The sequence below is a fragment of the Numida meleagris genome, chromosome 1 (assembly GCF_002078875.1).
Source record: "Numida meleagris isolate 19003 breed g44 Domestic line chromosome 1, NumMel1.0, whole genome shotgun sequence".
Taxonomy (NCBI): domain Eukaryota; kingdom Metazoa; phylum Chordata; class Aves; order Galliformes; family Numididae; genus Numida; species Numida meleagris.
The window spans coordinates 188,461,904-188,482,189 of NC_034409.1; the positions used below are offsets into that span (position 1 = coordinate 188,461,904).

Here is a 20,286-nt window from a genome sequence, read left to right on the forward strand (position 1 = left end):
GAATTGTCCATTTTAATTATTTACCGCAGTAAGCTTTCAGTTATGACCCATGAAATTGCTTTGTGTACAGCTAGAATGTAAATACATAGTAACTTACTTGGCACTTGGTAGGTGTGCTTGAATCTGTATTCATCCTTTTTTTTTGCTGACTAGAAACTTAATGAAGCGATTGAATATTATCCAGGGTTAAAACATGTGTGCTTATCATTGAAATGTTAATGTTTGTATTCTGTGTAAGTGGTGTAAGACATTGCAGAATCGTTGTGTATACCTGCATGAACAACAGGAATGTTAATATTTACTAAAGATCAACCATTTAAGGCTCTTTTTTCCTACTGTCCTCTTATCCTTTACCATGTTAATTGAAAAGAATGCATTAGGGTATTACATACATATAAGCACCCTGTCTTTGGCAATGTATTGGTGCTTTTTTTGATCAGTGGATTCAGTTAAGGAAATGGTCCTGTCTTCTACTGACTTTTCAAGTATATATCTGGCTTTTATCTTTCAGGATATTGCATTTGCCTCTTTGTTCCAGTTTGGGAAGCTCATAAATTCTCTGCTTAAGGTGGCCTACCTGTTCAGCTTGAAGTGGTATTGACTAAGCCAGTTCTATTATTTTGTACTTAGAAATTTGCAAAAAAAAAAACCCGAGATCTGGAGCTGGCAAGTAGTTTACAAATGTTAGTCTATAATATATGATTACCCCTCTTTTATTAAAAAAAAATATATATTGTTCTTACTCCTAGAAAACAGCCATAGTACCTTTGTAGTAAAACTAGCTGATGAGGGGAAGGATAGCAACTGAAGCTGGAGGTTTTAACTTGTAGTTCAGTTGAGCTGCTAGCACAGCATGAACTAGCATTTAGGCAGCAGCAGTGGGCCTGTGTACCTTATGCATGTGGGGCTGGTAGTCTGAAAAACCGTGGAGGTGGAGAAGTGGGTTGGAGAGTACTCCACAAAGGCAGGGGAAGTGCTCAGGCTTTGTTCAGATATAAGCTAAACCCTATTCAGAACACACAGGTTGGAGACTGATACTATGTAGTGTCTGCAAATGTTGAAAGTGAAATAGGACACAAAAGCAGTTGTGATTTTCAGCCGTGGTTGGTTGTTGTATTCTAAGTTGTATGTTCTTACCACTGCGTTGCTCTGAGAGGAAGGAAGGGTGGTACTTGAATAAAAGCCTAAATACAATTGGGGCTGGCTTTAGCTTTATCAACTCATACTGTTCTGACAACTGTTCTCTTAAAATGCAGGAAAATGTTCCAAGAGGTTTCCTTTGAAACGTAATTTAGAGTTGGGTCGCTCACGGTCCCATATCCCACTTGGTGGGAGCTCTGTGCTCTTTGACTTGCAGTGTCAGTGCTGCTGCTGTTTTTACTATTTCTTTCCTGCAGTGAGACTGGACTCGCAGTTTCTTCCAGCATCTTGGAGCTCTTCACTCTTGGGACACAGCAAACAAATGTAAGAGCTAACAAAAACTTCGTAAGCCTCACCTCTGAAATACAGGTTGTTATGGTATACATTGTCTATCTCAGATTTAGGCTTCTGATATGAACAGCATTGGTCAGATTTATCTGCTTGTCACACAAACACTAAAGACTTTTGATATCTCTTAGGACAAAGCTACATGGAACAGAAGTTGAGCGAAGTAGAAAAAAAAACAGCAGTTACTGAAGCACTTAAGGCTAATCTTGGAAAAAAAAGAAAGTTAAAGAGCAGTTGTTCTACTCCAGGACAGATAAGTTAAAATACATAGTGTAGGAGACCGCTCACCCAACTGGAAATGTCCACAGTATATGGACAGTATACGTCAGGCAGCAGAATAGGAGGGTACTTCTGAAAGAGGGTTGAACTAGTTCCTGGGGATGTCATACAGCTCAGCAGTACCAGCTTCTCTCTGTAGCTTGGAATGAATGAGGTGTAGATGCTTGCAGCATAAATGACTGCAGTTAGTCCAAGCATCTTGACTATTTTTAAAGAGCTTGTCTCGCTGACAGTGTTCAGAGTTGGGTTGGACAGGACTTTGAGCACCTAGAATTGTCTAAAGTTAAAATTTCCATAGATGAACTAAATGCGTGTTTCCCTAAGCATCCTACAGTGATCATATTTTCAAATGCTGCACAGCTAGTGAAGTTCAGTAACCTGCCATAATCAATACTCATTACAGGAGAGCAAGAAAAAGCACTTCCACTAAAGCAGCGTGGCAATCTGCAGTCATAAAGGAGTTCTTATTTTAATAGTTGTTTTGAAAGATAGTTATCTGATACAGTGTAAAGGGAGATGGAGTCTTCCTTCTGCGGGTTTCTGTTCTGCAAGCTCAGCCACAGCAGGTTGGAAAGAAGAGGAAGGTAGTTTAGAGTGATGTATGTAAGCACATGCCATAATCACTAAAGTCACTGAGACAGTACCTGCCTGTACCGAGGAGATGTTTTCAATGCATGCTGCTGAATTAAAACACATATGATTACGTATGTTCATTTGCAACCTTGAAGACTGGAGCCAAGACAACAGGAGTATACTCTGAAATTAGTGGCCACAAAACTCATGATGGGGAGACTTAACAATCCCACCTACCTCATCTAGTCTGGCTTCCTAAAACCCTAGCAATAAAAAGCCCAGAGTTGTGGAATAACATGAAGGCTGTATTGACCTAGTCAGAACAGAAGCAGCTTGTTACTACAGCCTTAGAAAAGAAGACAGAGCAGCAGAAAGACTTCCTCTGCTGATACAAACTGCCAGAATGCAGCTGTTACAGTTTTATCTGCCTTTAGGTTATACACTCAGTTTTCACCAAGTCACAGAAGCAGGACTATAGAAAAATGCAGGAAGAAATGGTAACGCATGGATTACAACGTAAAGAAAGCTCCAGATAATCAGCCAAAGAAGCTCTAGATAATAACCTCCTCCTTGCTGGTTTTTTCCCTATACTTCCATTTTTTAATTAAAAATATCCTTGCTCCTTTATTAATTGGCTGACTCAGAGAGGCCATTAGGTCATGCTGACATGCAGTTCTTAACTAGCGAGGCCTCCAGAGGCCTGGAAGGTGTTAATTACTTTACTTTCAGTGCTGGGTCTCAACACTTCTACACCAGTTTCCATTTGGTTCCTCCATCTTCTTCCAGTACCACCTGTGACATTGTCAGCTATATGTGATATCTGCCATCTGGATAACAAACTGCCAAATTCTACAGGAGGATTTGATGGGTCATGCAGCATGATTGCTATGACCCAGTTCAGCCTGGGCCTCATTAACTGCCTTCATTGCTTCTCCACAAATGGACATCTTAGAAATGAGTCTTGGAGAAAACCAAGACTTTGGCTGAGCAGGAGTCTGAGGTTTTGGGTCTCTCCCAAGGTTTCTGGGAAGCATCTAGGGGCTGTGCCAGTTTAAGTTATGGGGATCTGCTACAATGTAGATCCAAAAGATACAATTGAATGCAATAGTGAAGACAGATCAATTTGTAAAGGATAGACATCATCTTACTAAGTGTTTTTACAATTAAAGTTGTCATTATAAATACAAAACTCCATATTGCTTACCGCTGTTGCTTTGATATAGTGGTCAGGAACATGGGGCTCAGCTCTGGGTTCAGCTTCAAGTGTTTTACCATCCAGTTCCTCACAGGATCTTCCCCCAGCTTCATACAGCCTCCTAAAGATTCATACCAGGAGTTTGAGCGGGGCCAGGACAAGTTTGTTTACAGCTGATGCTCACAGCAGAGGACCTACTTCAGGTACACGTGGAGGATCTGATCTCCTCTGTCTCACAAAGTATTGTTAGACCTTGAACATTATTCTCAGAAGACAAAAAGAACAGGCTCGATCAAATAAGAGAATAGGAAACTAATCCTCAACTTCTGGAATGATTTTCCCCATTCAGTTACTAAATAGAATGCACTGGAAGACAACTCAAGTAAAATGAAATGGACCCAAAAGGTCTTAAAGTTTGCTACTCACATCCCCCTGCTATTCCTTGTAACTCACAGACTTCCAAATTTCACACATATGTCCAAAGGAAACTTGCTCACACAAGTACAAAGGCACAGTGTTGCCCTCCACCATTTCCTCCGCAGACTTACCTAATGGGGGATTTTCTTCTCTTGATTTCTTCCCTTCGCTGTTCCTTCAAGTCAACAGGTCTGACGTTCACAGGACCGCTGTGAGGAAGAGCTGAAAGAATCCCTGTGGGTGTGAAACAACATCGCCCTTAGAACAACACCTTGGTGAGGATTCACATGAGAATGACACACAGACACTCAGTCGGGTCATAAATACCACTAAGACTGTTAATTCCCCATCCTCCCCTAGCCCTAGGGGGTTCTGAACACTGGGACTGTGTCCAACGCTTTTCCTGCAGATGAGTATTACTCCTGGCAACATTTTTCCCATTGCTTCATCTTTTCCCTTTTGTGAAAGGTTGGTTGGGAGATGCCAGAAACCTGACGGAGTCTCTCTTGGAGATGCAGCGTTACTTCACAGAGTCTGGGTGTTTTGTATTGGCCCCGTCTGCACATCAACCCACAGACATTGTGGCAAAGTTCATGATCAGTTAAGAAAAGTGAAGTTGTACCCTTTTGACACAGATAAGGAGCCTCTTCTAAAACCATCCCCAGATGATGTTTCTCCTCAGAACAAAACAAGTGGGTTCCATGAGAAACACCAACACTACAGCCAATTTGGGGCAGAATTCATTATTCAGAAATGTGAGAATTCCCAAAATTTTTTGCTCCCTGGTGCACGAAGCAACTTACAAAGGAATAGAACAGTTTGCACTTGGGATTCATCAGAAAGGTAGAACAGAGCTGTGCTGTGACACGCAAGGCCTTTTAGCATTCACATTAAGCACCTGAAATCAGGACAAAAGGAGAACACACCAACTGCTATCAGGAGCCTGCTCTGACATTACCTTTTCTGTTAATCTCTTCCTTAAAGACATCTTTTGTCTTCTTCTCCTGCAAGGGTTTGGTAGGTCTTTCACGGAGGGATTTAAGAAAGAATTTTCCATGTTCGGTCTTAAACTGCAGGCTGCAAACAAGAAGGCAACAGCTGTATATGCAAGAAGGGCACCACATTCCCTCTGCAGCTTTCGTGAGTGACCTCATCCTGCCACAGAGATATCTTAAAAGTACTTTGCAGTCTACCACTTAGAATGAAATGCCCTCAAAGGCTTTAGGAGGAAACCAGGTTACATGGGGAGGGACTCCAGTGCCTGGAGAAAGAGAAGCTCTGTGCGTGTATCCTAAAGGTCTCACTAGACTCAGCCTGGTAACAGTGAGGATTAACGTAAAACCTCCTTGCTCCATTTGGTGACCATCTCTCATCCTGAGCATACCAGGAGAACATGGAGGTCTCTTGCTGCCCAGTATACCCAGAGCATTTTAAGTTTTAGTTTTGCCCTCTCATTCACTGGGTATGCTTTCTGACTAATATCACAGCATCTCAGAGGAGGGAACTCCATTCCTTGCGTCATAAATAGAGCTACTTTGCAGCATTAGACTTCAGACCCATCCCACTATAAACAAGCTTCCTGTTGCCCAAGAAATAACTTCTCTACTCCTGAAGAAGGCATTTAGGATGCTCTTTGTTTACTTAATTCTCACAAAGACATGGGAATTTCACAGTCACATGACATATACAGTTCCAACGAGCAGAATTCGGTGTGAAGTCCAACACAGAAATGTTTATTATTTTTCCTGTAGTTTTCCTTTCCTTTTGCAATCTCATCAAAAGGAAAGAAGAAAAACAAACAGGTGAAACTTGAAGAAGTTGCTAGTATTTGCCTGTCTTCTTTTCTGTACTCCACAAATTCTCTCTAATGAATGAATGATGATTATTTGACATGATTTATGGCAATGCAAGAGAATGCACTTCTTTGTATTACTTCAAGGGAAGGCGTGCAACTTTCAATCCAAGGAACATTAAGCATGGAGTGTACTGTGAGTGAATCTTACTCAATAAATACATGAGCAGCAGAAAAAAAAACAGTAATGTGCTGCCCAACATGAGGCGAGAGGCTGCTCACATCATCAGTCAATGGTAACAGAAACAGCCTCACCTGGGAAACAGGATGTCAGCTTCAGTAAAGACATCAGAAACTCCATTTTCTCCCTGGGAAATGACCCAGTTCATCGTCCCTTTCTTCCTCTGCAACAGGGACAGAGATAGGCAAGATGATTCCAAGGCAACTAACGTTGCTAACCAAGGCAGCAAACCTTTCAGCTGGTAAAAGCAGCAGCTGCCCCTAGCAACGCTTTCCAGCAAAATCCTCTTGATTAAATTTTGCCTCCCGTTACAACAAGCAGAGAGACAACTTAGAAACAATTGGTTCTAGGTACTTAAACTGCCAGGCTTTCTGTAAGAGTGACACTCAACGGATTCAACCAGAAAAGAAAACTCTTGACTAATAGAGAAGGCAGTGGAGGCGAGCACAGGCTGGGTCTCCTGTCCATTCCCTCAGCCTTCAGGGACAGGACACTGGACCGGACCAGTCAGCCCAGTGATCAGTATTTAACAGCCACCAGGACATGGTCCTGGGCAACCTGGTCTAAGTGGCCTTCCTTGAGCAAGGGACTTGGACAAGACAACCCCCAGAGGTCCGTTCCAATCTCAGTTGTTCTGTGAGCCTTGGTTTGACCCAAAACAGCTGTCTTTCATGTCTTACATTTCAGCAAGACAACCAACTATATAAGAAGAAACCCAAAGAGCAACTCCTCTGTTGTACTTCATATTTAGGCCAAGTGGCCGGAAAAGTCATGGCACACCAGTGGGCACCAGTTCAACCGGCCCTTGAGATTCAGTTGGAAATCCTCTAAGTTGTACTGTAAGACTTACACTGATAATAATTTCCTTCAAGTTTCCCGCTCCATCCAGGCTGAGAAGAAAATTTTCGTAAAACCTCATTCTGACTTTCTTTTGCCTGATAAGAAGGACACCCATGTCCCGGAGAACAAAGTCAACATTCAGTCCATTTGAGATACAGCGAGAGAGATACATCACAGTCTCATTTACGCAGTTCTCCACGGCATCCCGGGGATGAGATGTCTCCAGGGCTATTGCGGCGTAGTCCAATGGGACAGCTAGTTTAGAACCTATTAACACAAGAGGAGCACAGTGACATACAGCAAAGGTGCTAATTGCAGTCAGCTTTCAGCAGTCTTCAGGCCCTCAGACATGTTACAGAATGGGCTTCTTGAGTCCAGGTGCTATGATAAGGCTGTTGTAAGTACCCACACTCAGTGTGCAGGCACTGAGGAGTTGAGAGATGCAGCATGCTCTGTCAAACAATTAAGAAAAACAGAAAAGCTGCTCAGACCCTCTGAGAATTGTTCAGACTACTGAAAAGTAGCATGGATTTATGAGCAGATGTGGCAGCTTTTAGGGCCAGCAATCGTTGCTAGACACCAGTCAGACATGCCAAATGTTTCAAAGGAACATGTCTTGTTTTCAGCTGGGACAGAATTGTTTTCTTTAGCGTGTCTGATACGATGCTATGTTTTGGTTCTAGGAGAAAAACAATGTTGATAACACCTGCTGGGTTAAACCACAACAGGAAATACAATTTTACTCCATCTTCTCACCAGGAATAATTCTTTTAGCATAGGTAAGATCGAAAATCCTTCTGATAACGCTGGACAGTTGAAATACAGGTCTCTGAATGAGCAAGCAATCATTCCTTCCTGTGTGTAGCTCTTGTGTATGAACAGCAAAAGTCCCCAGTCCAACTATCTCAACGCTCTAGAAGGAAGAAGAGGAGAAAGGAAAATGAGTAAGGATTTCAAGTAAAAGTAATGCAAGCACCCTCCACTTAGAGGGTTTCCAACATCTCTGATGCATCCTGAGAGGATCAGGTGATCTGGCTGATCTACCCTGGCAGTGTGGAATGGAAACTGAAAGCATTGATCATTTAAGTATACCAGACTATTTTTTTCTGTAAACATTCAGAAAAATCTACTTTGTGGCATACTCGTAAACTGCATTTTAAAGCAGAAAAAAATAGCAAAGGAACTAAGGGAAGTACAATTAGATACATTAATCGTTTTTAATGACTTTGGCAGGGGATGGGAGGGTCAGGCCACCAAACCACCAGAGTACAAGAGAAAACACAAGGCATGAAGATCACCTTGCTCAGTGCCAGCTGCCGCTGAACATGAAGAGACACCTGATCCCAAATTTGCACGATCTCTGCAGAGCAAACGAAAGACACATCATGCTCGATGTCACCAAGCTCACCACCACGCAGCACATTCCTAAACCAGTTATTGTACTTAGAATCACAGCATATCCCAAGTTGGAAGGGAACCACAAGGATCATCGAGTCCAACCCCAGGCTCCACACAGGAACATCCAAACCCAATGTCTGAGAGCATTGTCCCAACACTCCCTGAGTTCTGGCAGCTCAGGGCTGTGCCCACCGCCCTCTGGGGCAGTAACCCCCCTGCCCCTCTCCCGACACAGCTCCATGCCATTCCCTCGGGCCCTGTCGTTCCTCATACATCTTCCCCTCCAAACCCCTCCCCACCTCTGTAGCCCTCCTTTCAGTGCTAATAGCTTTATGTCCTTCTTTATTGCAGTGCCCAAAACCACATGCAGTACTTGAGGTGAAAGCTGCACCAGCACTGAGCAGGGTAATTCTTTTCCACAACTGAATAGCCATTATGAGTGTATCACGAAAAAGCTCCAGGTGCTCTTACCTTTGGTTGTGAGAGACATCAGTGTTGGAAACAAAGCTCTTTCAGATGCCTTCCAGTCACCTTTCCGTGGCCAGAAAAAGGAAGCTGTGGCTGTCATATCTGCCTTCTATGTTAACACCTGGACCTGAAAGTTCAAAGATGTTTCTCTTTTGTACTATTATAAACACCCTCATCTAGATGACAGCGCTGTCCCCAGGGCTGTGCCACAGGTAGGAAACTTGGCTACAGCATCTGGTAGTGAAGGAGCACATTTTGTTCTTTTATTCAGGAGAATGATAAATGAGAAGGTTGTTTCTGTGCTGTCAGGGAACAAGTAGAGTGCTATTTGGCATTCCCTTCTTCAGAGCCTGGAGAAAGCAGAGCGCTTAATGAGCAGAGAGGTTACCTCTCACCTGGAGGGAGATTTACTTCCATTCACCATTAATGTCACCACAGACTGTTAGGCAAATCCAGAGTGAAAATCCACCCCCCAGTGCTCTCACAGTGAAGGAGAAACCTAAAACAGCGTATCAGAAATACAACTTCCACACCTCTGCACTATGGTATTTCCACACAATAAACCACTGGTGGAGGTTTTGTAGGATACAAAACTCACCATGCCTGGAAGCAGGTTGTGAGCTGCAGCCCAACAACGCTGCGTATTTCCACAGAGAGAGCTTTCGAGCGGCTTCTGAGGAAATGGAACATGACAGCAGCAGAGAATGGGATGACGGACACAAAAACAACACCTGGAATCTCCTCTGAGGAATTAAGACCAGCATCTCGCTCACACACTGACAGGTGGGTGGAGGAAGTATCAAAGAGTTGTTCTGCTTTGTCCCCAGTTCCTTCTTATATGGCTGCTCCAATATTACATGTTGGAAAATAGGGTGTGGTGATGGCAGGCCTACTTGAAACATCAAGCAAACTACAACAGACCAGGGTGCTTAGAAACAAACCTTCACTGCAGTAGCGCTAGGGACATTGTGCTGTCTGGAACATTAAATACTTGGTACTACTGAAGAGAAGATGCTCTCTCATACCAAAGGACACCAGCTTCATCCAACACAACTCTCCCCACCCCCAGAATCACTCAGAAGCAACATTCCTTGTTTTGATGGAGACGCTTTGTTGTAAGTTCCGAGTAGAATGACAGACAAGTTCTATGGAGAGGCTCATAGGATCCTTAAGACAAGCTTCAGTTCACATCAATGAGTTTCTCTACACAGAAAGCAATAGATTCCCCTCAAACACTGCAAAGATACCTCACACATCCTTGAAATGACTTAAAACATCCTGATGTAACCAAATTCAAAAAAGTAGCTACATACCAAGAACCATTTTTCTCCCTCTTCTCATTCGTCATGCCATAAATAGAGAAAGTTGGAGACAAAATATACCAGGTACCTCTCTGCTGTCAATAACCTGTCACCTCACAGTTCTAGGCTGCAAAATACAAATCTGTTAGTCCAGATAAGCCCCAATACCTGTTTCAGAGGTATTTATTTGGCCTGCAGGGAAAAAGGACCAAGAGACTTCTTTAAACTACACTTTACAGAGGAGAAGTTGAAGACAGATACCTGAGATCAAGCTTCATACCATCTTCCAGCAATGAGAGGGAGATGTACTACCTATATACAAGATGGGGACAGGAATCTTAGCTGTCCACGTACTGTCTGTTGGGAATACACGTGAGACTAAGAGGGAAAAACTATGTTTATTTTACTTACAATTAAACACCACGTCAAAACTTCACACTTTTCATCTTGTAATTCCTTCCATTTTAAATACGGTTTCAGGAGAGCCTTTCTACACATGCATCACTGACTTTTGCTGCAGCCAAGTACTTCCATTAAAAAAAACCACACAGGCAGGTAGTTTTCACAGATTTTAATTTTAAATAATTTGAGTAATATAAAAGTTACAAGTTGGTCTATTCAGACTAATCGTTTTTTTTTTCCCGCCTCAAAGTTCTTCCATGAAGTTATTTGCTGCATATTCCAGATTAGAGAGCACTTCAAATGACATGATTCAAGCTTATGTTTTCCAGAAGAGAGGGTTCTGTGTCAGGCGTCTCTGGAAGTTCTCATACCTACAAAAGTAAATAAGTAAATACTAATAGAAATCTTGAGAAATTAGTCCCCATTATTTTTTCCTCTAACCAAAGAATTTTAACTTCCACAGTAACATTTTAGCAAAGCCTAATAAGGGAAAATAATTAACAGTGTAGAATGACGCATGCAAACACACCGTCCCAATCTCTCTTTCGTAACCAGCAAAGATTTGCAAACGATGTTGGAATCCACTACAATCCGCTAGAGCAGTGAAAAAAATAAAAACCAAAAGAAAGGAAGTACAATTTCCCTGACTTTCTCAACAAACAGTGACTTGCAGACTCTGAGCTACAAGAGCCTGGAAAGCCCTTCAAATCATCACGAATACAAGCTGTAAGGTATCACAAGCTACTACCGCTGAAACAAAGACAACCAAAAAAGTCTACATCTGGAAATTTCTAACCCACTTCCAATTAGAGAAGAAATGCTGAAGGGCTTTAACCTACTCAAATTAAGAGAAAGGCTTATTAATGAATGACATTCTAAGCCAATCTAGTGAATTTCTGTTGCTCTGCAGAGATCTAAGGTACTCTATATTTACAAGGTATAATTAAGTACATTATAATGACTCACAAACAGATGAAATGAAACATTTTTTTTTTAATCCCCTGTGGCTGTAGTCAATTTAGCAGATTTACATACACAAATGTATCTGCTTTATTGGAGTTACACCTCACTTCACTTTACTGCTTAGAACAAAAGCAAATTTAGCATTATTCAGGGAGTAGCCAGCCATTACCCTGCTTTTTCTGCCTGTTTTCCCTTTGGTTTCTCTCACTGGAGACCTTCCCCACACATGGGATGCATCAAATTACCTTTCCAAAGGAAACATACTGCTTATGTTAACTGCTCACATACTCATGCTGACCTACACTAACAACCCAACTATCCAGAAGGACCAAAATACTGTTCTAAGAAGGGCTTAGGTTAATAAATAATACTGAGGCAAAAAAAAAGGCTCAACTTAGAAACTGTAGGAAAGAATTTTAAAGGCATTCTGATGGACTGTTCACCTCCAGACTACAACCATCCACGCTAGGAATTCTCCTTTAAGCCAGTCGCTGGAACAACTCTCAGGGAGACTGCTTCATACTGGTGGGCAGAATCAGGTACATTTGGAACATGATTCCTCCATCCCTCTCATCCTCTTAAGCAACATAACCCTGATGGCACTAGGTCTATAAAGATTACAAGCGTAGAAACAATTCATAACAACAAACTGACAGGCAGTGTTCCATCTTCCCATGACTCAGAAAACTTGTAGGTTTGCAGTGTGTTGCTGACTGCATGTGTAAAGGTGACATTTCTAGATGTAACAAAATGCACACGCTATAAAATTTACAAGAAAACACTGACAAATTTAAAACCAGCAGACAGAACACCCTAGATTCACAACAGCATTTCTGCATGCACTGGAAAAGCATGACAGTAATACTTAGAGAACAGCTGTTTTGATGACTAGGAAAAAAAACCACACGCTAGTTGCTACAGATCATTTCCATTACCATTTCAGAACTACATTTGCAGGAATGAAAGCTTCAGAGGGGTTTGGTGTCATCTGTGCCTGAGTAACAGCAAATGAGGAAGCAAAATTATAGAAGTTATCCAACATTTTCTGGGTGAACTGAAATAAAAGAAAGATACTAAGTAAGTACTTTGTTTAATACTGTTTGTTGTGCAAAATTTCAGCAGATATACAACTCCTATATGAAGTAAAAACAGCACTGTCATCTAGCATCCAGTGGGAAAGTACAAACATCAGGGCAAGGAGAAGTCAGTTTAAAAAGAGAGAAAAACATCCTAACTCTTAGTTTTGCCCTCAGATCCATACAGCATTTAGAAAACATTTTCAGGTCTTCACTTGCATCCTCCTTGGCCAATTTCATCCAACCAGATAAAGAGCTCCAGGAAGAACATTTTCTTCTTGTGACAAAGAAGAGATTCAGAGACAAACCATCAGACAAACAGCAGACCAGGTTAAAGCTGAGAAGTCTGGCTCATAGCAAAAAAGGGAATTGTTCAACGAGCTGAGAAGTCTCCAGCAATCTGCCTCACTAGCAATAGGACTAGAGGGAACGGCCTCAAGTTTTGCCCTTGGGAGGTTCAGGTTGGGTATTAAGAAAAATTTATTCTCCGAAAGAGTGGTCAGGTGCTGGAATGGGCTGCCCAGGGAGGTGGTGGAGTCACCATCTCTAGAGGTGTTCAAGAAACGTTTAGATGTTGTACTAAGGGACATGGTTTAGTGAGGAAATACTGGTGGTAGGTGGATGGTTGGACTGCATGATCTCAGAGGTCTTTTCCAACCTTGGTTCTATGATTCTATGTTACAACTCATTGCCAGACTCCAGCAACATGGAAACTTCCTTCAACTACGTCGTTATGATATCTTCTTCTTTCCCCTACTTGCTGTAGGAGAAAAATAAACGTGTTGTTTTGGTGGGAGAACAAATTATTTTCAGAGACAGTAAAATGATAGAGTAAAACAGAATCTGGGGCGATATACAGAATCATAGAATAGTTTAGGTTGGAAGGAACCTCTGAAGATCACCTAGTTCAATGCCTGTGCCATGGGCATGGACGTCTTACACTAGCTCTGGTTGCTCAAAGTCCTGTCCAACCTAACTTTGAACACTTGCAATGATAGGCTGCCCTGAGAAGCTGTGGAGGCCCTGTCTCACCACTCTCATCATGGAGAAGTTCTTCCTAATTTCTGATCTAAACCTGCCCTCTTTCAGTTTAAAACCACTGCACTTGCCTTTTCAGTACAGGCAAAATGACTCTCTTGAAAACTCATTTTATATACTGAAAGGCCACAATAAGGCCTATGCAAAGCCTTCTCCAGGCTGAACAAACCCAGCTGTCTTCACAGGAGAGGTGCTCCAGCCCTCTATCATTTTCACGGCCCTCCTCTGGACTTCTCATGCTGAGGCCCTAGAACTGGATGCAACTGCTCCAAAGCCTCCTTCCACCTTCTTTGGCACAAATGGATTGGAAGAGCTGATGTCTGAGAACCAAGGAGCCCAACCTCAGCCTCACCCCTCTCACACAGAAGTGTGCTACTGTCCCACTTTTTTCCATTTTTTTTTTAATATGATAATTCACTCTACGTACAAAACCACATATAAACATAACACTTCATAAATCTTCCTCGAAGTGCAGGTGGAAAAACAATGCCACAGTTTAAAGTACTGACAGATGACTTTTACCTTTAAAGAAAATACTAGTACATTTGTATCAATCCAGAGAGCTGATATTAAATATTAAAAAAGCCAGCGATCATTCATAAACTGTGCTCAGTCACACTCTAACCTCTTTTACCTAGTACCACAAAGGTCTCCTCCAACTTGGCCTTTGCAAGTACTGTATTTCAATACACCAAATTACTACTTCAACCCTTAGCTTAAAAGTTTCAGTTAACATTCTGCTCCTTTTTAAAAAGGAAAACCCACCAAACTGGAATAACACTTTTTGCTAATGTGATGCAGTCATGAGTTGTTTTTTTCTTCTTTAAATACTGTTGCCAGAAAAATCCACCAGCTGAAATGCAAAAAACCTGAAACGCTCCTTATTCCTCTATGACTTAACTATTATAGGAACTAATGGAATCAGAAATATTACTTAGATGTCATCAGCCCCTATCCTCCCCAACCCCAAAAATCTCAGTTAGCCCTTATATGCAAAAATAGCTGTAGTCAACTAGTAACTTTCTCCAAAAGAGACATTTACCTACGTGAAGGTATTATTTGTATAAACTGTCAGAGGGCATCAGCTTCACGATCAGGATTACTGTTCAATTACCAGTCTACCTCAGCAAATGTCTGTAGGAAAAGTGAGCAAGAAGAAAAAGCCTCAAGAAAAGCCTCTTCAGCTCCTGAAATGTTAAAAGATAATGCCAGAGCCATCAGTTTTAGAGAAATTAAGACTTGCTATTCAGATCTAGTTTGCCTTAAACTACTGTTAGACTAACTGCATGTTCTGGCTGAAGATTTCCAGAGGTTCAGGCTAACAGTCAGGTTAGGTGAAAACTGGCCAGTTTTGCAGGTCACCTGCCTGCTTTACGTGAAAAGAAAAAAAATCCTGTTCCACAGGATGAAAAAACAACAAAACAAAACACATTTCTATGGGACAAGGCAGGATTTTATAATTCTGCAGAACTACATCAGGACTTCTCTAGAGTCAGTGGTACACCTAGATATCTATATTAATCCAGCTCACATATGCCTTAACTTTTGAGTAGTTTTTGACAATCCTTGCAGAAATCTGTGCGCTTACATACTAGCATCTAGAAATCTGCAAAGATCCACTGCCTCACATGCATTTCACTTTGGCGTCTCCTTTATGGAAGTCTCACCTACTTTTTGTGATAGTGACATGGCTGCGACAGAATGCACTGGCCCAATTCTAATGAGCATGCAAAATCTGATCATTTACAGGAGACAGTCTTCTAGTGTCTTCTAGAAAACTCATTTCAACATTTCAAAGTATCCATCCAAATGATGGAGACGATGACAATTAGGTTGGTTACAACCCTAGAACCGCCCACACCAGCTTTGTCTCGTGTTTTGAGTTAGCTCTTCGGAGGCTGTACTTTTAAACCCTTAGCACCACAGAGGATTTCTGAGAACAGGATGCTTGCAATACCTCTGTGAATGAATCTACTGATGACACAGCAGCACTTGCAACAGGAGTCTGCTGCGCCAGGTTCTCCAGCAGTTCCACGGAGATGCCGATCTGGGCCACTGTTGGTGTCTGCGGGAGGTTCATGGCACCAAAGGGGTGTTGGCTTCCCTTCCCTGAAAGCACCACAAACAGCACATGTTAGACTTGATGCCCGTTTGAAGATAGTGCTACTGAGATTCCAGTGTTTATTCTACATGAGGTCCCTGGTGGGAGGTGTGGAACACATCTCCCTATCACAGAAATCAGAAAGCACAGTCCAAACACAGGTACACATACACACAAGAATACACATTACAGAAAAAACAGGAAACACCCAGCACTGCTGCACAACAGCTTGATCCACTCATTCAAACGAGGTGCTTGTGAACCCTTTTGTGCATGGAGAAACAGACAGTGCTCCTTCAAGATCACTCTGACTTGAAGCTACCCCTGTGCAGGGCTGCATAGCCCCACATCTCATCAGAACAGCTCAAAACTACCAAGGGCAGCAAAGGCCAAAGAAATAACCACAGAGCAGAAGGCTCTCTGGCTTTGCAGAAGCCACAAGGAGAACAACGCATTAAGCAGAAAAGCACCCCCATGTTGCATATTGCTCTGGCAGGCATCATCCCAGCCCCTGCCATCACTTCTGACTTTTCTCAACTGAGTATTAACCAGTACTTCTGGCCCCAGCTTCAGCTAGAATCTCTGCATACAGTGACAAACATCTAGAGACAAGTGGCTTTAATCATACAACCCTCTATAGGGGGGCACAGTGCTACAAGGTTGATTTTTTTTTTTCCTAAATAAATTTGAATAAAAGCAATGGAAGAAGTACTGATGCTTCAGAAGCTTTCTCTGGTGTCTTACTACTAGTAGAGAGCAAAGCTAATCATGAGCTATCCTGCAGACCTGTAAATACTACCTTGAACTGCAAAAAAATGCCAACTGAAATCTACAGAACCTTCTGATTCAGTTCCACTACGTCTACAAGCAGAACTGTTAACTACACTTACAAGCACTGTTCCATTGAAACTTTAACACAGCTTTTAAGAAAGTGTTAAAAGTTAGGAGGAGGAACAACACAGAATTCTGCTTTTAGACTTAACTAGTTTCTACCGAGACTACTAAGAAATACAGCCTGATCAACTTCTCACAGCTCCAGAGGAGCTCTAAAGGAATCTTTAAAGGTACCACAGCATTCTTCTGAGACACCTTCGAGACCCGATCTGGAAATGTTTTACTCAAAAAAAAAAAAAAGTTACAGGTGTTATTTAAACTCAGGTAATCAAGAAAAACAGTCCGACTTAATGATTTAGTCCTCACTCCACAAATGAATTTTTCATATTGAAGTGCACTTCCCAAAAGCAATTTCTCCTTCAGTTCAGTCCAGATAAACTACTACTATCAAACTGGGAAACACGTTCACCTAAGTGAGCAGGGGACAGAAAGAAGGAGAAGCAAACTGGAAAACCTGGGGCAACACCACTTTCCTTGACCCCCACAGTCCAGAGTGCCTAACACTCCTAACAACACAACCACTCCTTAGATCATGCAACATAGGCAACTTACATTGCAAAACCAGCACAGTTGCAGCACATTCCAGACACTAAACACACTTAAGAGCTATAAATTGTGCAATTAACCTTCCCCAAAGCTGGTGTATTCAAATCCTATGCCACTTCAGCTGACTACTTACATCCACAGAAGTAAAACACTCTGGCCTTTATCACACAGTAGGAAAGAAACTCTGCTACAACCACTGCTTCAAAGGGAGCTGACAAACAATAAGGGACAGAAATTTGTTCCACCCACACTCAACCATGGAATAAGCTCAAGACAACACAGCACTCCACAAAGCTGCTGTTAATACAGCTATGTAACATCCTCAGCAACAAGCTGATGTCACAAAATATACTTCCAGAGATATTACTAAAATTACACAAGTATGCTCATCGCGTTAAATGCACGTTTCTAACATAACCGAATAAAAAGCTGAAATATTCTGGATGCTTCTAGAGCTGCACAACTGTTCCAGCTCATCAACAGCGTAGGCAGCCTCTTTGTTCCATTACAAGTTGCAAAGCCCACATGAACGTCATTGCGCTATTTCTTGTCCAAACTAGTCCTTACCATCCTTGCTTCAGCATGCACTCAGCAGGTCAGAAACATCTGCCCAACCTGCATGTTTCTTATGAACCTGGGTACAGGCTGGCTTGCTTCTCCTAACCCCAGCCACGCAAGTAATGTTAGAAACACCTGGACAACAGAGTCAGTTAGCTTTAGTCTGCTATTTTCCCTGAATGGAGCCTGAATAGCCAAGCTATGCAGTTCCCTGGCAATTCCTTCACAGAGGATAAAACTCCACCCTCTTTCTTTAATCTTTTTGCAGAACAGCATTGCTACCTACTTGTTCAAAAAGCAAAAAGGTATTCTGAACCAGGAGACATCCTGGCACCCCGCTCATTCGCTGAAGGGCGTGTCATTGGCATCTATCCTCTTCATTAATTTCAGATACATATATATCAACAGCAGGCTTCAAAAGTTAGCCTGAGACAGTCACACGGATTTCAGAAGACAGTGATGCCTCGCTGATTCCTTTCTCTATAATTACTCGCTTCTGTTTCCCCTTTCCAGTCTCAGTCTTCCCCAGTGAACATGGTTCATTATCACAGAATCAGCTCATTCTGACTCCTACAGTCTGAAATAAGCTGTAGGCAACAAGAGCAACAGCTGATCAGAGCAAGCACAGCACTGCCACGGATAACGTATTCACCCATGCCACAGAGCTCATCCTCAAGCACAGTCCCTTGCACCCTGATGTGACTGCAATGTTGAGACAGAAAATTAAAAATATTAAGGTCACAAGGAACCACACTTACAATTACTAACGATATCCACAAGAAAGCAGGCTACTCCTTCCTTTAAAATTATGGTTAAAGGTACTGTTCTGCAAAAGCATCTGAAATTACCTTTACCTACAAAGCTCTCTGAAAATACATACAACTAAGGAAGTCTTTTGAGCATGATGAGCATATTGCAAAAGCTGACAGAAAAGACAGGGGATATACACTTCATTCTTTATTACTGAAATGCTTTAAAGCTGCTGGATGGACATACCTTCCCTTAGGGGCAGAAAGCTGTGTCTTGGGGGTGGTTCATCGTTTTTACAACATGCAAAACGAAAAACACCCACATAATTACGCATTAAGAAACAAACATATATACATACACACTCTCTCTTCAGGCAGCATCAGCCTTCTCTGACTCAACTCAAAACCACTACATTTAGGAGACTGATTTCCACAGACAATACTCTTTACTGGACAATTAAGAAGCGCACAGTACCAGAGGCAGCGAGCTTTCTGAAGTCACTGCGCCACGCTTTGCTCATTACAAAACCTTTCTCTGTGCTACAAAAAAATACAACAGCTAGAAAGCTGGAGCAAGAAGAAAAATATTGCAGCACTGTCTAGCTGAATGCACGAAAACCGCACTAAGGAAAGTACAGACTCATTCTTAATCAGACACTGTGGAAGCACTGGAAAACACGCCAAACCTGTCGAGCTGAGTTCCCAGATTGACACTGCACAGAAGATAAGACGAGTGAGAAATTTCATTCGGAACAGAAATGCACGCACAGACCTTCACAAAACTGCTCGAATGCTTCTAGTAACTTATCTGCTAGGGACTACTTGAATACAAAGAACCACCTCCGTAAATAACCTCCTAATAAAAAACCACCTTCTGACATTTACTCCCTCGTACACGCAGTAACACATCCATTTCGCTGACTGCTACTTTGCTCTATACTTACCAGATTTCAAACCAGAAATTTTAAAGATTGCACTTGGCTTCTCGTTAGTAACAAACCCCAGCAGCTGCCACACTGCCATCCCACTCTGGTCCGGGTAACAAAAGTAGACAGATCCTCCCATTCCTTCAGGAAACGGTATAGTTCCCAGCATGAAGACCACTACATGGTTGATGTTTTCATAGTCCGGTAGGTCAAACACAAACTTGTCTTCAGCCACTTGCTGGGGAGCTGCTTGTACCTACAACGAACAAAGCCTCTGTTAACGTATTCCATTTTTAGCTAACTGTTTATAACCCTTTACAGAAGCATACCTATGGCCGGACAGAACAAAAAATGAGGCACGTACTAACCTAAACAGCAAACAGCCAGATGAAAGTCAAACAAAGCAGAACAACTGCAAGAAATATCACCGCAAAGGCACAACAGCGTTCTACCTACGCTGGAAGTATATCCTACCCAGGACTACAAGAGCAGAATACCTTCACTCCCCACGTGCGTAGGAGGGAAATAGGGTGCAGAAGAGGTTGCCAAGTCTATAAGCAGTGGCTGTTGACCACCAGGCTGGCACAACCCCAGGAGCACGGCAACCTGTTCACACAGGAAATACAATAGACCTTCAGACAGGCGGCACGGGGACAGCTGAACGCTAGAGCCAGACACCCTCCTCATCACCCCAGCAGCCAAGGCGCGTTCTAGCCTTAAAATGGATCTTTTAAGCTCCCAGCTCGTCTCTGAGGAGCCCCAGCCTGCTCGTTAGCAGAAGCGACGGGATCCACAACGGAGCTGCCCGTGGGGACGGGAGGCAGGAGCCGGCCGAGGCACGGCCCCTCAGCAGCCCCACCCGCCCCGAGGGGGCTGAGGGCCCCGCTCACCAGCCTGCCCGCCACCAGGCAGCCGAACATGGCGGCGGCCACCACCGAGCCCCCCTCAACCGCTCCGCTGCTGCCGAGCCTCCTCCATGAGCGGCGCCTGCCGGAAATGGCTGTGCCCCCGTCACCCCCGGGGCCCCGATCACTTCCGGTG

The 20,286-nt window shown here is 42.8% G+C and overlaps 2 protein-coding genes across 5 annotated transcripts; both read right to left on the minus strand.

Moving 5' to 3' along the window:
- On the minus strand, positions 94-8,811 carry CCDC81 (coiled-coil domain containing 81). Of its 2 annotated transcripts, XM_021382846.1 has the most exons (9): positions 8,695-8,811; positions 8,124-8,185; positions 7,582-7,738; positions 6,836-7,092; positions 6,060-6,148; positions 4,911-5,029; positions 4,084-4,186; positions 3,545-3,656; positions 94-1,443 (listed from the first exon to the last, which is right to left on the minus strand). In XM_021382846.1, the coding sequence occupies exons 1-9, from the start codon at positions 8,789-8,791 to the stop codon at positions 1,381-1,383; spliced, it is 1,059 nt and encodes a 352-aa protein (XP_021238521.1). In that variant the 5' UTR covers positions 8,792-8,811; the 3' UTR covers positions 94-1,380. The 2 variants fall into 2 exon arrangements, with proteins under 2 accessions (XP_021238521.1, XP_021238511.1); XM_021382836.1 differs by lacking the exon at positions 8,695-8,811 and having other exon boundaries at positions 8,124-8,339.
- On the minus strand, positions 10,549-20,286 carry HIKESHI (Hikeshi, heat shock protein nuclear import factor). 3 transcript variants are annotated; one of them, XM_021382869.1, is made up of 6 exons: positions 20,136-20,271; positions 19,743-19,851; positions 19,264-19,501; positions 15,429-15,580; positions 12,293-12,411; positions 10,549-10,765 (listed from the first exon to the last, which is right to left on the minus strand). In XM_021382869.1, exons 3-6 carry the CDS (start codon positions 19,412-19,414, stop codon positions 10,711-10,713), a joined length of 477 nt encoding a protein of 158 aa, XP_021238544.1. In that variant the 5' UTR covers positions 19,415-19,501; positions 19,743-19,851; positions 20,136-20,271; the 3' UTR covers positions 10,549-10,710. The 3 variants fall into 3 exon arrangements, 2 of the variants coding, with proteins under 2 accessions (XP_021238544.1, XP_021238532.1); XM_021382857.1 differs by lacking the exon at positions 19,743-19,851 and having other exon boundaries at positions 20,136-20,285; XR_002433985.1 differs by lacking the exons at positions 10,549-10,765; positions 19,743-19,851 and adding an exon at positions 14,514-14,658 and having other exon boundaries at positions 12,289-12,411; positions 20,136-20,286.

Bases quoted from the DNA above. Each gene is read 5' to 3' on its own strand.
- CCDC81 (XM_021382836.1), bottom strand. From the start codon at position 8,315: ATGATCCTTGTGGTTCCCTTCCAACTTGGGATATGCTGTGATTCTAAG. The intron at 7,739-8,123 runs GTGATCTTCATG...TCTTCCTTCTAG, and splicing joins GGCAGCTGGCACTGAGCAAG to AGCGTTGAGATAGTTGGACT. The intron at 7,093-7,581 runs GTGAGAAGATGG...TTGTGTTAATAG, and splicing joins TGCTAAAAGAATTATTCCTG to GTTCTAAACTAGCTGTCCCA.
- HIKESHI (XM_021382857.1), bottom strand. From the start codon at position 20,165: ATGTTCGGCTGCCTGGTGGCGGGCAGGCTG. The intron at 19,502-20,135 runs GTGAGCGGGGCC...TGTTCGTTGTAG, and splicing joins GCCTGGTGGCGGGCAGGCTG to GTACAAGCAGCTCCCCAGCA. The intron at 10,766-12,292 runs GTAATGGAAATG...TTACTTTTGTAG, and splicing joins GCAAATGTAGTTCTGAAATG to GTATGAGAACTTCCAGAGAC.